Source organism: Pelobates fuscus, chromosome 8 (assembly GCF_036172605.1).
Source record: "Pelobates fuscus isolate aPelFus1 chromosome 8, aPelFus1.pri, whole genome shotgun sequence".
NCBI lineage: Eukaryota > Metazoa > Chordata > Amphibia > Anura > Pelobatidae > Pelobates > Pelobates fuscus.
In genome coordinates this window covers 49436074-49450003 of record NC_086324.1, presented here as the reverse complement: position 1 = coordinate 49450003, position 13930 = coordinate 49436074, and the positions used below count along the sequence as shown (strand labels likewise).

The 13930-nt window shown below is 38.1% G+C and overlaps 1 protein-coding gene across 1 annotated transcript in view; it reads right to left on the bottom strand.

Moving 5' to 3' along the window:
- ITPRID2 (ITPR interacting domain containing 2) overlaps window positions 1-12609 on the bottom strand; it is a 68860-nt gene extending 56251 nt beyond the window's left edge. Inside the window, exons 1-3 of the mRNA XM_063429795.1 lie at window positions 12323-12609; window positions 11658-11884; window positions 3985-4030 (exon numbers count right to left, since the gene is read on the bottom strand). Of these exons, the coding sequence (XP_063285865.1) occupies window positions 3985-4030; window positions 11658-11829 (218 nt within the window). The 5' untranslated portion in view covers window positions 11830-11884; window positions 12323-12609. The remainder of the gene's footprint in view (window positions 1-3984; window positions 4031-11657; window positions 11885-12322) is intronic.
- Window positions 12610-13930: the final 1321 nt, after the last annotated feature.

The following is a 13930-nucleotide window of genomic DNA, read 5'->3' as shown; positions in this document are numbered from 1 at the left end:
GTCTGTATAGGCATCAAACTGATCAATGTGGCAGCTGGGCACAAATTTGAAACCCCTTCCCAGTACTTTTATTTGATCTTTACTCAGGGTTTTCTTTGAGAGGTTAAAGATTTTTATCTCCTCATTAGTTTTCCTCTTTGGTCTTTCCAATTTCTTTCCTCTCCTATTTCCCCTTCTTCTACCTCCCTTTATCGTCTTTTGAGAGGGATTGGGGTTCTTATAGATGGGTCCTCCCATCCTTTCTCTAAAAAAGGAATGGTGTTGTCAGTATTTATTTGATTGAGCGGTTCATACCGGTTTGTAATGGGGATCTCTCTTGTTTGTCTTCCTAGTACCCTATGCTCATTATGGGGATATTTTGATCCTTGGCTAAGATGATTAGGTCGATTATCTTTTTCATCGTAGTTATGGGTCCTAAAGTTCTCTCTTTTATCCCGCCCCTGAGTTTTCCCTTGATTGTACGTCCTTTCTTTCTGTTTGGGTCTTGTAACCTCAGTCCATTCTGATCTAATACTTTGTCTCCGTTGGGGTCTATTTAGAGGTTGGTTAGTGGAAAAAGGTTGGATCTTATTTCCCTGGTAGGTTTCATTAAATCTAGGTCTCCCCTTAATGAAATCCTTTGGTTTTTTTCTAATATTATTAGTGGCATAATCATTGGTGTCTCTTTGATATTTTTTCTTTTTATTGGTGATAATCATAGACTCTATTTTATCTAGTCTCCCCATAATTGGATCTGATATAGATTCAAAATCCCTAGTCCCAATATAGGGTTCCAGTTTCATGCGTATTTCCCCAATGATTTTATCTAACACTTCCAAATTTCTTTTTCTCTGTTCCACTATAATTTTCATCATAGTTATTGAGAAGGATTCCAAAGCTCCCTCCCATATATCCATGAATCTCTTGTCATCCCTATCAAAAGTAGGGTATTTGGTAAATCTAAGGCCTCTAGGAGTTATTTGGTCACTTAGATATTTCTCCATAGTGAATACTTCCCACTTAATCCTTAGCTCTTTAATTAGGATTTTTTCAAGGAGGGAACTCATTTCTTCAAGATTATCAGTAATTGTATATTTTTCAGATGTCTCTATTTCTATTTCTTGAAACATCTCAGCAGTACACTTATGCATTCTGGTTCTTTTTTCAAAGATATCCATATTAATATTTGATAGCAGCCCACACCCGGGTGATTTTTAATATAACAAGTGAAAAAGAAACAAAGATATAATTCCTGGTAAACCAGGAAAAATAAATGGGTGGATTGGCGCTTGTTCCAAGAGGATGCAGGTGTCATCATGGGCACTCTGACCTGTCTGCAGCTACTTAACCCCATATGCAGAAAATTGCGACTCCCTGTGTTCCGACAAGTGCATCATTGAGCCTTGTCCTACCTTGCACCACTATTGGTACGTGGGTTGGTCCCAAGAAAGCCTTGTGCTGGTCACTTTTCCTGGGAAGCACCAACAATCGTTTATTTCATTAAAATGAAAATGCTCAATTCACTGCTCTTGACACCTCACAAAAAACACTCCATACAGTGAGGTAGGTCTTACGCTGCAGGCACACCATTTCTAAGCAATTCTGTTTCATAGATTGAATAATTATTCAATCTGACTCCAACACCATCAATAATACTGCCACGTGGGTGTATTAGATGTGAAAGTTGTCTCTGGTATGCATTTCAATATTAACTTTAATTACAGAAATGAAAATTGATATGTAACTCTCAAAGTACAAGCCTAGGGCTCGGTTAGGACAACTAACCAGAATTTTTTTTTTTTTTTTTACACTTTCACCTTATTAGGAAGGAAGGAGAAGTCTGAACATCTTTCTTGAAAAGCAGCTCAGAATAGATTATAGATACTTCCAGTTGTTTCAATAGAGGCAGTATCAGACTATCAGTTTATATAAACATACCATCATGGAACTATAGGAAAACACCTGTTGAAATATAGATTTCATTAAATACTGGTGAATGATCAAATCTTGAGGTGCCGCCTTAAGACAAAACGGTTTTAACCAATACAGTCAGCAATTTCTAATCAGAGAATGCGTCTGTTTATACCGCCAAAGCATTTGTTTAATCTCCCCCCCTCCCTACCCCCCAATAAAAAGAAAATAAAAAGCCTACATTGTAAGACTTAATTAAGACCTGGTAGGGTCAAAACATTGCTGTTTTTGCCTCAATAAAGCTGCAATTTTGTTATCCTGGAGTGGCTGAACAAAGATTTATTCTGCATACACTAAGACCAACTTTTTTTTTTTTTCTTTTCAATTAAGCTATTTCAGACAAAATTGCTACAGACAATCTACAGAATTAATCCACACTCAAACATGACAATTGACCAAGTTCACTTGTAGAATATACAGCTTCTGTCCATGAAAGGACATTATATTAAAAAGATGCTTGAAAGAGCACATCAATTGTTACCTCATTGCCATTTACTAAGGAGCAATTCTATACTCTATCAAAGCACAAAGGACCATTTAGAACTAAAGACTGTCGCCAAAGAAACAGGAACTATTTTAAATATTGATTATTCGATTTAAAACTTGAAATTAATAAAAAGGGAAATGAAAGTCCATGAAATAGATTACGCAATGACATGTTTTGTTCAGGTGGAAATACCATTTCTTAAAAAAAAAAAAAAAAAATGAAATTATAAAGTAATAAAAAGGTAGGAATACAAGAGGATATTGAAATCCCTACACTTAAAAATTGTCACTTCTTACCCACACCCCCAGCCCCCCAATAATTGTAAGGTACCACTAGTGACGTGATACAAAACATCCAAACCTTAAACAAATACAATATATAGATCACTTAAACCACAGCAGGTTTTTCCCAAACATTAGATTTCAGTTTCCTTATTGCAAAGCACACAAACATTTGATTCAAATGACTGAAGACAAATATAGACCAGCATACCTGAATAATCCGATTGATACAAAAACAAAACATTTGACATGTATAAAAGATCTCAGCCCTTTTTATTTTCTGTAAGGTAGTTTTAGCTATAAAAAGTATACTTTAGGAACACAAAGCCCTTACGATTTGTGAAGTGCTTTCTTTGCAGAGTGTACCCTATTTTTCATTGTATAAAAGTTTGGATTCCAATAGAAAATCAGCGCTTTAATATTACACCTTCACAGCCGGCAGAGAGACGAACCTGTTACTACCTAGTTGTTGAGCTTGGTGGACCTAAACTCAAGAGACAGGCACCTGCCCAGAGCTCCTGCCTTGCAGATACTTCTCAATGAGATGTATTGCAGATCACTGAAGTTTGTGATTGGATAGGAAACAAAGTCTGTACTGGGGAAGGAAGGGTGGGCAGGCAGTAGTTGCAGATAGCTAATAGCTATAACTGCAGCTATTGCAAGCTAAGATTCCATATACTTCCTGAGAAAACCATTTAATGCTTTTTTCCCTCCTTTGGCATATCTGTACTCAATTGTTTTTAATGGAGTGTTCCTTAACCCCTTAAGGACACATGACATGTCTGACACGTCATGATTCCCTTTTATTCCAGAAGTTTGGTCCTTAAGGGGTTAAAGAAGGGGACAGATTGTTGTAAATTATCCCGGTATAGTCCATGCATTGTTACCTGTAGTTATAACTTGGGCCTTCCTTAACGAGCCTCTGTTGCAAACAGATCAACAGCAAGTTAATAAAATGCCTGAGACAAAAGCCTTTTTGTGCTTGGGAAATTTTATATGAATGCCCAGACTAAATCCAAGGAACCCATGAAAGATCCGTGAATACCAGTTTACAGCCAATCTAACATCTACTTTTGGAAAAACAATACACTAGGAGATACAATATTGCTTAAAAAGGATTTATTAGCAGAGTGGAAATTCTAGCCGCCCTAGAGATTTAACTCACCCTCTCTAAAGTAAATGTAATTGTGTTTCTATCACAAGGCTAGTTCTTAATCAAAAAAAAAAAAAAAAAAATGTTTCCATCAAAAGTACGAGCAGCCTTACCTGCAGTCTTTCAGCCATGTTCGTATCTTCTCATTAGGAATATTTCCTGTTAACAGAAACGTTTGCATTACTATAGTGCCACATATTGTACCACACATTTTAAAACCAAAAATGACAGAAGGATTAGAGACTAGATGGTCAATCACCAAGCATCACTGTTGATTATTGCGTGGAAGTTTTACAGCTGCGTTTAACTGCAAGGATTAACAAAAATTGCTGCAGCTCAACTAGCACTTTTTGACCAGGCATCAGAAAAGGAGGATGTACTTTCTCCTATGCCACGGATTGTCAACCTTCGGCACTTCAGATGTTTTGGACTACATCTCCTATGACATGTTGCCAGCATTATGGCCGTAAGCCTTATGGGGAAGGAAGTCCACAACAACTGGAGTGCCGAAGGTTGCTTAAGCCTGTCCTTTGCCAATACAAGTATGTTCTGTGTGTAGACCATTTAACTGCTCATCTTCCATGACCAGATGAGGGGTCAGATGCCATGGTTATGAGTAGGCTGATATTGGAAAACAAATGCAATACTAAAAAACACTTGTGGGACTCCACTAAAAATCAGAAGTATAGGGGTTTTTTTTGGTTTTTTTTTTAACCATGTATAATGGTCCCGAGAGCAGTAGGATATAGGTTCTGACATTTGCCGCACCTCATCATGCTGTCAAACCACCAGCCAGCAGACCTTCCTCGTCCACTTTCACAAGCTTGGTTGAAGGGCATGTAATGAAGTTATAACTAATTTGGAAGCATGAGTGCTTGGAGTCCATTTTCCCTACTCAAATGGTATGAAGCACATTAAGCTATTTTAATCAGTATACATACCGCATAGTGTGTTCCTGTGGTATGCATGAGGTGTAGGCATGTAAATGAATGAAAGGTACACTCTGAACTGCATTATTTCTTAAAGGTCTTGCAACATACTTTTACATACTGCAGTTGTGTGAGAGTGTGGTACCTGTAAATTCCAAGCAAGCACCAAGACACTCCTACCTTCCGACTGAGCTATGAGTGTACACATTCCAGTAAAGTCCAAGTGGTCTACTCGGAGGCAATTTTTAAGGCTGAATGGTACATCAAGTTACATTTGAGGAGTGTGTAAATGTATCCTTCTGCATACGGTTTACTTGAATCCTGGTGTGTATAGTATACATTTTACAATATCATACCACAACCACGTACCTTGCACAATTCAGGAGTTCACAGATAGAGGGGCACATAGAACTACATTGCCTGCTGCATGTGGTAGGTGGTTACATGAAGAGGATTTTCCTACGTTAATTCACAAGCAGTATCGTAATTTAGTTCTCTCCTGCTGCATTTAGATTATGTAACAGAAGTAGTTCTTTGACTGCCTATCAGAATGGTGAAATATTAAGTGACCAGAAACAGTGGATATTCTCCAGCAGGCTAGGTCCCTATTATGGCTAGCAGGACAACACAGACTAAATAGGAACTGTGGGAGGGTCTGTGGAGGAGAAAACTGGAGCGATGGCTCACATACAGGGGAATGTAGGCCGTTTAGCCAAGGTCCATAAGGAGTGTTTTTATTAGTGAAATGTGGGGATGTACAGGGGGTTGGGAAGGGGAAGAGAGGGGTAAGGTGTGCAATGTCTAGTATAGCAATTTTGTGCTGTGCATTTTCCACGATTTGCTGAGAGAGGGGGAAGCGGAAAGGGAAGTGGCTAATTAAGCCGTACATCTATGTTCAAATGGCATATATCTAACTTTCAAGGCCACTTTAAACACTACCTCTGTGTTCCTAAAACAGTTATAAGCTTATAGAAATTATACCCCACCTTAAGTGAGAAGACACCAAGGTGATTGTGTGAAACACATACAGGAAGAAAGGAGGAGGGGGAGTAAGGAGGGGCGAGTATGAAAGTTGCGGTGAGAGCAAAAAAAAATGATAAGACACCCCAATGAATGATACAATTTTAAGAATTTACTGTCGATTTAGAATTCACTGTTGTATCACCTACATGTTACAAGTTGGCGCGCGCATGTACATACGTACAACCTTTTTCAAAAAAAACTTTTAATGAGATTACGTTTTCAACCTCTGTTCCAAGAGTGAAGAAGTCACATGTGTGACTCAGTTCCATGTGGTTTACGTGGAATCTGTATTTTGTGAATATTTACTTGGTTGAATCCTACCAAAACCTTTGTACGTTTTATATGTATCTATATGATCAGCACAAAAATAAGCAACCATTACAATTTCTCAATATCTGCTACTCCAAAATAGAAATATTAAACCTCTAGACATCACCTCATTGGAATTACAAAACAAATATTCCTTTCAGTGGTTTAAGGACTAAAACATTTTGGAATAAAGCTCCCTGCAAACATGACCAAACACCTTTGCCATCAACGTTTCCCCTTTCCTACATCAGATTACAAAAGATCTGCAGACGTGGTCCCTAATACATATTACATGTGGAGGGCAGATACAAGTTGTTAATCTAAAATCCTCCCCTGTGAACCCTACTTCATGTAGACTTTGTCAAAACTTCCCAGTCAATTCTCTAAAATGTAAAGCATCTTCACCACTGGTTTGGCACAATCATAAAGCAAGGTTCGAATCCTTACCTAACCAACATCTTATCTTCTTGAACTTTGACTTCTTGACATCATCATCATGCAACTCGCCTACAACATGGAGACCCATCAACCCTACACAAACTCTGGATCCCAGTGGAAGCAGAAACTGTGGCGATTTGTCACTTTTCCCTTCCATAGCTCACACATCGCCATGAGAAACCACCAGTTTCCCCCATGCTTTGTGTCTGGTCCTTTCCCGAATATTATGCACTATCCCATGACCGATGTCCAATGACCTGTATGTTGCCTTGATACCTTCCTAACCTCAACCTCACAGGCTGAAGTACCCTCAACCCTTTCTTTGAATTAGACCAACTCTTAGCCACACCATTCATAATGCACTTCTGCTACTTCCAAATTACTCCAGTCAGCTGACGCTACACTTATATTTTTTTCTTCTTACACATGTGCAATCAATTCAAGTCCCTGGCACACTGCAGCTCAGATTTAAAACATGCTTCTAACACCCACAGTATAATGAGAAAGGGACCTAGGCATCAGATTAGATAAAAATCCAAAGGACGAAAATATTTAAATGCATCCATATGCAATAAATATCAAGAGGCAGGTTTTTAAATGCTCACCTCACTGGTATCAAAACCCTAAGATGATCTCTGCGTACACTACACATATCCAAGTTCAGCTGACATAGATAATCTATATACTGCACCTGAATGGAGGAAGAGTTCTGTTTCCTCAGTCAGGGATTAAATTGAGAGAATGAAGCTCCATCGAGGAGCTGGTTTTGTTGGCACCATCCACCTGGCTGCACAGGTTCATCTTAATATATTCAGACTTTCTTGGGGTAATCAAAGGTTCCTCTACCGGGAGCTTACTCTTATTTATACCTGGGACTTTCCATGTTATGACTTGAACCATCCCCACCTGCCACTGTCTCTTATCCATCCCCTCTTCATCGCCTTCTCGTTTCCATACTCAATTGAGTTCTGAATTCTGCCCTTCCTATCTTTTTCACATTTGAATGTTGAATGTTGATCATTTGTTGGCGCATGGATGAGAGATGTGAAGGTTTTGCATTTGCAAATTACGCTTTTTTGCATTTCACGGTCATAATTATGCCACCGAGGAATTGCAAAGCTATTATTTTGGCACCACAGTCTCTTAAAAGGGAGACTCCAGGCACCCAGACCACTTCTGCCAATTGAAGTGGTCTGGGTGCCAACTCCCACTACCCTTAACCCTGCAAGTGTAATTATTGCAGTTTTTCATAAACTGCAATAATTACATTGCAGGGTTAACTCCACCTCTAGTGGCTGTCTACTAGACAGCCACTAGAGGTCACTTCCTGGGTTCTAGCACGCTGTGTGAGGACCTCCAGCGTCGCTCAAAACCCCATAGGAAAGCATTGAAATGTTTTTTAATGCTTTCCTATGGGGAGACGTAATGCGCATGCACGGCATTTCCGCGCATGCGCATTAGGTCTCCTCGGCCGGTGGGCGAGATTAGTCTCGCCCACCGGCCGACGCAATCACAAGGAGGAGCGTCGCGGAGACAGCGGCAAAGGACATCGCCGCTGTCACAGGTAAGTCACTGAAGGGGTTTTCAGCCCTTCAGTAACCGGGGATTGGTGGGTGGGAGGGAGAGGGACCCTCCAGTGCCAGAAAAACGGATCGTTTTTCTGGCACTGGAGTTTCCCTTTAATTGTACTCTAGGATACTTCCGTGCCAATAAAAATACTTATGTCCTATTTATAAATAGTTAAATCCCCTCTCATAATATTGTAAAGCGCTACGGAATCTGTTGGCGCTATATAAATGGCAATAATAATAATAATAATAATAATAATTTTGTCAAGATCTGTCAAATTGATTAAATAAACAAAATACATCCCAGTATTTCAGGTAGATAAAAACTATTTCCGTGTAGCAAGTGTTAATGTTGGCTGAAGTATGGATGACATTCTATTTTAAACTCTTTTCATAGACTAATAATCTGACAATAAATCATTTATAGTTAAAGTCAAAATTAAGAGACTTCACAATCTTAATCTGATAAAACATTGTTAACCCTTCCAATGATGGAGTGATTTAGTTTTTTTTTATTCAAGCTGAAGATGGAAAGTTAAGTAGTTCAAGACAGACTCGATAAACAGGTACAGCTTGAAAGCATTACTCTGGTGTTTAGATGACATACAAGAGTGAGATTAGCATATCATGACCCATCAGAAATATGCTTTGGGGCAACGATGACTACTAATCATGGAACCCTGGTCATTTTGGACTGTTTTCCATGCTGGCCATTTAGGCTGGCTCTCAGTCATGGGAAATTTAGTTGAGACACGTCTGGTTTGACAAGGTTAGATATCAATGCTTTACGGAATGTAGCAGAACAGATATCATATTTTCTATGTATATGATCGATTCAGTAAACAGCAAGTTGTGAGGACTAGAACAGGACAGCAATTTACATTAAAAAAGAAAAAATAGAAGTTTAAAAAAAAAAAAAATCCACAACTGGTATAAAGTTGAGATTACAGATTTATAAATTCAGACTCATGAATTGAAAATGTATTTCATAATTTAGGTCAAATAACCAAACTGCAAATATAGATCACTTGTTTTTAACCAACTCTCCCATATTGAACTTATACCTAAAAAAATAAAATAAAAGTAAATCGCTTTAGTGAATAGGCCTGTGCTTCTTCGGCTTAATTGTGTCAGTGTCATTGTGGGCTCAACTCATGCTTAGTGAACACCAAGTTTACATGGGCAGTTATGGTAGAGGATTTAAAAACACACTTGATTTAATCACTTGTAGTAAAATACAATGTATCAACAGCACAACACAAGTGCAGTGTAAACCCTTGGGATATCTAAGGATAGGAGATCCCACTCTATGGAATCCAACTTTTGACAATAGAGGTAAAGTCTCACTAAAGTAGTGTCGGCAGGTGCAGACACATTTACGAACAAGTTTAACTTTGGAAACCATACAATAGTTAGATCCTAAAATTAAATGTCTGCAAAAGAAACGTATGTCCAAAACCTAGTAGGTACATGGTGGTCATGCATTGCACACATGAAACTATTGATACAAACTTAGTAGGGATTTTTTTTTTTTTTTTTTTTAAATAAATTCATGTCTGGTTCAACACACAAAACCTATATAAAAAAAAAAAAAAAAAATCACTTCCTCTACTAACCAACATCTCAGAAATCAGAGTTCCATGAATAACCAGGAAGGGTTTTCTTGTAGTTTAAACCTGGTTTCTGATCTGCAGTACAAGGTGATAAAATAACCAATAGAGCTAAAAAAAAAAAAAACATTAAATCCATTCTGTTCTCCAATAGGAAGGCACAAGTCACCAACATCCCTAGAAATATTGATTTTCTGGCTACACATCAAGATGAAATCTTGAAATCAAGATGAAATCACTGTTAACAAATTTAAACCTATTTAGTTTAGAAAAACGTTGCCTAAGAGGGGATATGATAACATTATACAAATATATTCGAGGCCAATACAAACCATTGTGTGGAAATCTATTCACAAACCGGACTTTACATAGGACACGAGGTCATGCGTTTAGACTAGAAGAAAGAAGATTTCGTCTAAGGCAAAGGAAAGGTTTTTTTACTGTAAGAACAATCAGGGTGTGGAATTCTCTGCCTGAAGAAGTGGTTTTATCAGAGTCCATACAGTTGTTCAAACAGCTACTAGATGCATACTTGCAAAAACAGAATATTCAAAGATATAATCCTTCAATGTAGGGTAATAACTGCTTGATCCAAGTATAAATCTGACTGCCATTCTGGGGTCAAGAAGGAATTTTTCTCCCTAGCTTGTTGCAAAATTGGAAGTGCTTCAAACTGGGTTTTTTGCCTTCTTTTGGATCAACAGCAAACATAATATGTGAGGAAGGCTGAACTTGATGGACGCAAGTCTCTTTTCAGCTATGTAACTATATAACTATGTAAATCAAATGGATTTAATTATGCACATGCTGTATGAAGAAACACATAGCATTATAAAAACTAAGACAACGAAGGCAGTCTATAAATAGATATAAAAGACACAAATAAAATTGTAAAGCAGTATGCATGCAACCTATGCCACAAACAGAAGAAGGTTAAGGAAGCAAAATAAAAAATCAAAGCCAAAACAACTTTAAGAAGATCATTTGAAGTTATCAGGAACAAGTACCTTGACCCAAGTGCTATGCAGTGTAGAAAGCATACAACTCCCCTCTGTGTTGACTGACCATATGTTTAAGACCATTGCACAGTTCAGACAGCTTACTATTATGAAGCCACTATTGTAACACTTGCATTAAGATCTTTGAGACACATTTTTTTAAATTCCTTGTTCAAAACAGTCACACCAATTTCAAAAAACCTAAAACACAAACACACTGCCTCAAACAGATAAGATGTGACCTGAATGCAGCATGTAATATACATTTATGCAACAGTGACTCCAATTAGAGCTCTCACAATTTATAAAAATCAAACCTATTGAGATACTTACTTTGGTGCTAAGCAGTAATATCAGCTACTACAGCCACTGCATGGAGACCATATGGGGAGTAACAACAGCCTCCACAGACCAAAATATTTCAAGACAACAGTTCCAGATACAATGCTGAACAACAACTTGATAAACACAGGCAGACAGCAGTTACCTTGATGCCTCCAGTTTTGCAGAACTAGTGAGAGCCTTCCACTACAGCTATGCAATGCAACAATGAATGGGTTACTGAGCAACATACCACACACTGGCCATGAATCAAATACATTGCAAAACAAAAGTCTCTGTCAAGCTCTGCAGATATGTGGGAAAGGAGCTCACAGATAACTTCCTGAATTAATTCCTACAATTCGATTAGTCACTTTGAAACCACCATTAAACTGGTTAGCCATCCACACAACGTTAAAAGCGTTTATTAAAACCAGGTTTGCAAAAATAGTTGGGACATGGCAAGATCTCACGTTTAAGTGTGGGGGGAATTCATGGATAATATCCCCTCATTAGCTTTGGTAAAGATATCGACAGTGCACACCCACCACCCAATTCTGTGATATTGTGTTAAAAGAGAGGAAACTGACCTGGTACTTCCAGCTGTAGCTTCCCCTGTACAGCCTGAGAAATCTGCATGGCTTCCGTTGAAACATCCTCTGCCTCCGATGCTTGCCAGGAATCTCTGCTTTGAGCCCAGGCCTTTCTCTTCTCTGTAGCCATGGCCCTGGGCTGAGCCTCCTCAATGACAGCTTCATCCATGCTTGTGTGAGTTAATCTCCCTCTTGCTAAAGTTTAGAGAAGATCCACTGTGAACCTGCAGGGAAACCAATAGCAGAAGCATCAGCCATTAGCAAAAGCTGCACATTCCTTCCCCCTAAACAACGAGTAGCGGAAGTAAGAAGAAAAAAAAAAACTCAAAGCAGAAACACAGTAACAAAGTAACAAAAAGGAACAGATTAGCATGTATATGCCAAAAGACCAGTACAAAAACAAAAAAATGTAAAGTTAACTTGTTAGGACGCATGTATCAGCCAAAGCACACAAAAAAAAATTTAAATTAACATTTTAGAACGTTTATGTGAAAAATAAAAAATAAAAATAAGAAAAAAAATCGAACCCTTTAGAACGTTTATATCAAAACAAAGCACATATAGAAACAAGAGTAGCGAAACACAGACGTTAGAGCGTGCAATTCAAAACAGAACGTCCAAAAAAGAAACAATGTATCTTGCGAACGTTCGATGGAACGTACATGTCAATCAGTCCATGCTCCTCGCGCCGCTCACAGCTCCCAATGTCCTGGATACTGGAGAGATCTCGGTGTTCCTCCCCCCCAACTCCTTGACAGTCCTTTCCCACAAAACACAAATCTTAACTTCACAGCTCCCGGCCGAGCGTCTTTCTGCTTTCCTGTTGCAGTCGCCCCCGCCTTTTCCACTGAGAGTATGTATGTTGGGTAGGTTTCGTGTTTTTTTTTTTTCTTCTTTTCTCATCACTAGTTAAACTGCTGAAACTTAAAACTTTTTGACGTAGCCATTACGAAAGGAAATTAGCGCGCAGGCGCTGTCATATTGTCACAAATATTTTAGGAGGAACACCTGAAAGAGGTGGGGAGATGATGGCTGTGGCCCCGCCCGAGTGCTAAATAATTGTGTCAGAGGAGGCAGGCAAACCAGAAACTTTAACCCACAAAACGTGTTTGAGTTCTGAGGAAGTGTTGAAAGGGACGCAGTAATAAAGTAGTTACCTTTACATTTGCAATATTTGTTGTTTGCTCACTACCAGACAGTGTTTTTAGTACTGGATCTTTTGAAATCTGTTTCAACTTTAGATGTAAAAAAAAAAAAAAAAAATTATCTGTTTTTTTTTTAAAAAAAAATCTGTTTCTAAATCGTATTTTATCTGCTTTTATATAAAATCAATAAATGAATGCTGTTTTCACATTCAAAGTTTTGCTATTATTATTATTATTATTATTTATGTATTTATTTATGTATTTATTTATTTGATGACCTGCCTTGATTGTCAAGGTGGGGGTTGTCAGTTATTTCAGGAAGAGTTGCCATAGTAGATACAGAGGATTATCCGCTAAGATGTGATCTATTGAGAATAAAAGCAGGGGTATTAACTAAAGTGAGAAAAATTGCTTGAAATTCAAAGTTAATTTCATATTTAAGGCCACAGTAGCCAAATTGGTCACATATTCCAGTGTGATTCCAGTTTGACTGCTTTGGCCTTAGATTTAAAATTCACTTTTTTCACTTTTGTGAGCAATGCTGTTAGTAATTTTAAATGTTAGACCAAAATAGCAGAAATGGAACCACTTTTCAAATCACCTATGTTTTCTATATTTGTCCAATTCGGCCTAATATTTGAAATTCACATTGAATTACCCCCATTCACATTAGAATGAATATCGCTGCCTGCCAGGTACATTTGCATTATTTTTCTAACCAGGATCATAGTTATTATTATTATCGCCATTTGTTCAAGGACACTTTGCATCAGAGAAATCAAGTGAGCATTTTACAGAAGTGTTACACAGGTCCACAGCCCTTCCCACTATGACTCTGCTATTGGACACTAGTCATATATTTTATAGCCATACCAATATATAATATCATTGAGAACTATCAATTGTTTATACTGAGGATTATTTAAGCTCCCATCACCTCATTTGGAGCACATCCTTGCAATATGAAGAGTGTACCCCTACCTCACAGCTCAATCATTAGACATAGAAGCCATCTTTTAGCCACTTAGAAATACAGATTAAGAAAGCTGTGCATTAGTCTTAGTTGCAAAAATCACTTCAAAGGCACTTTGCGCACGCACAATTAGATTTAGTTTGAATGACTGA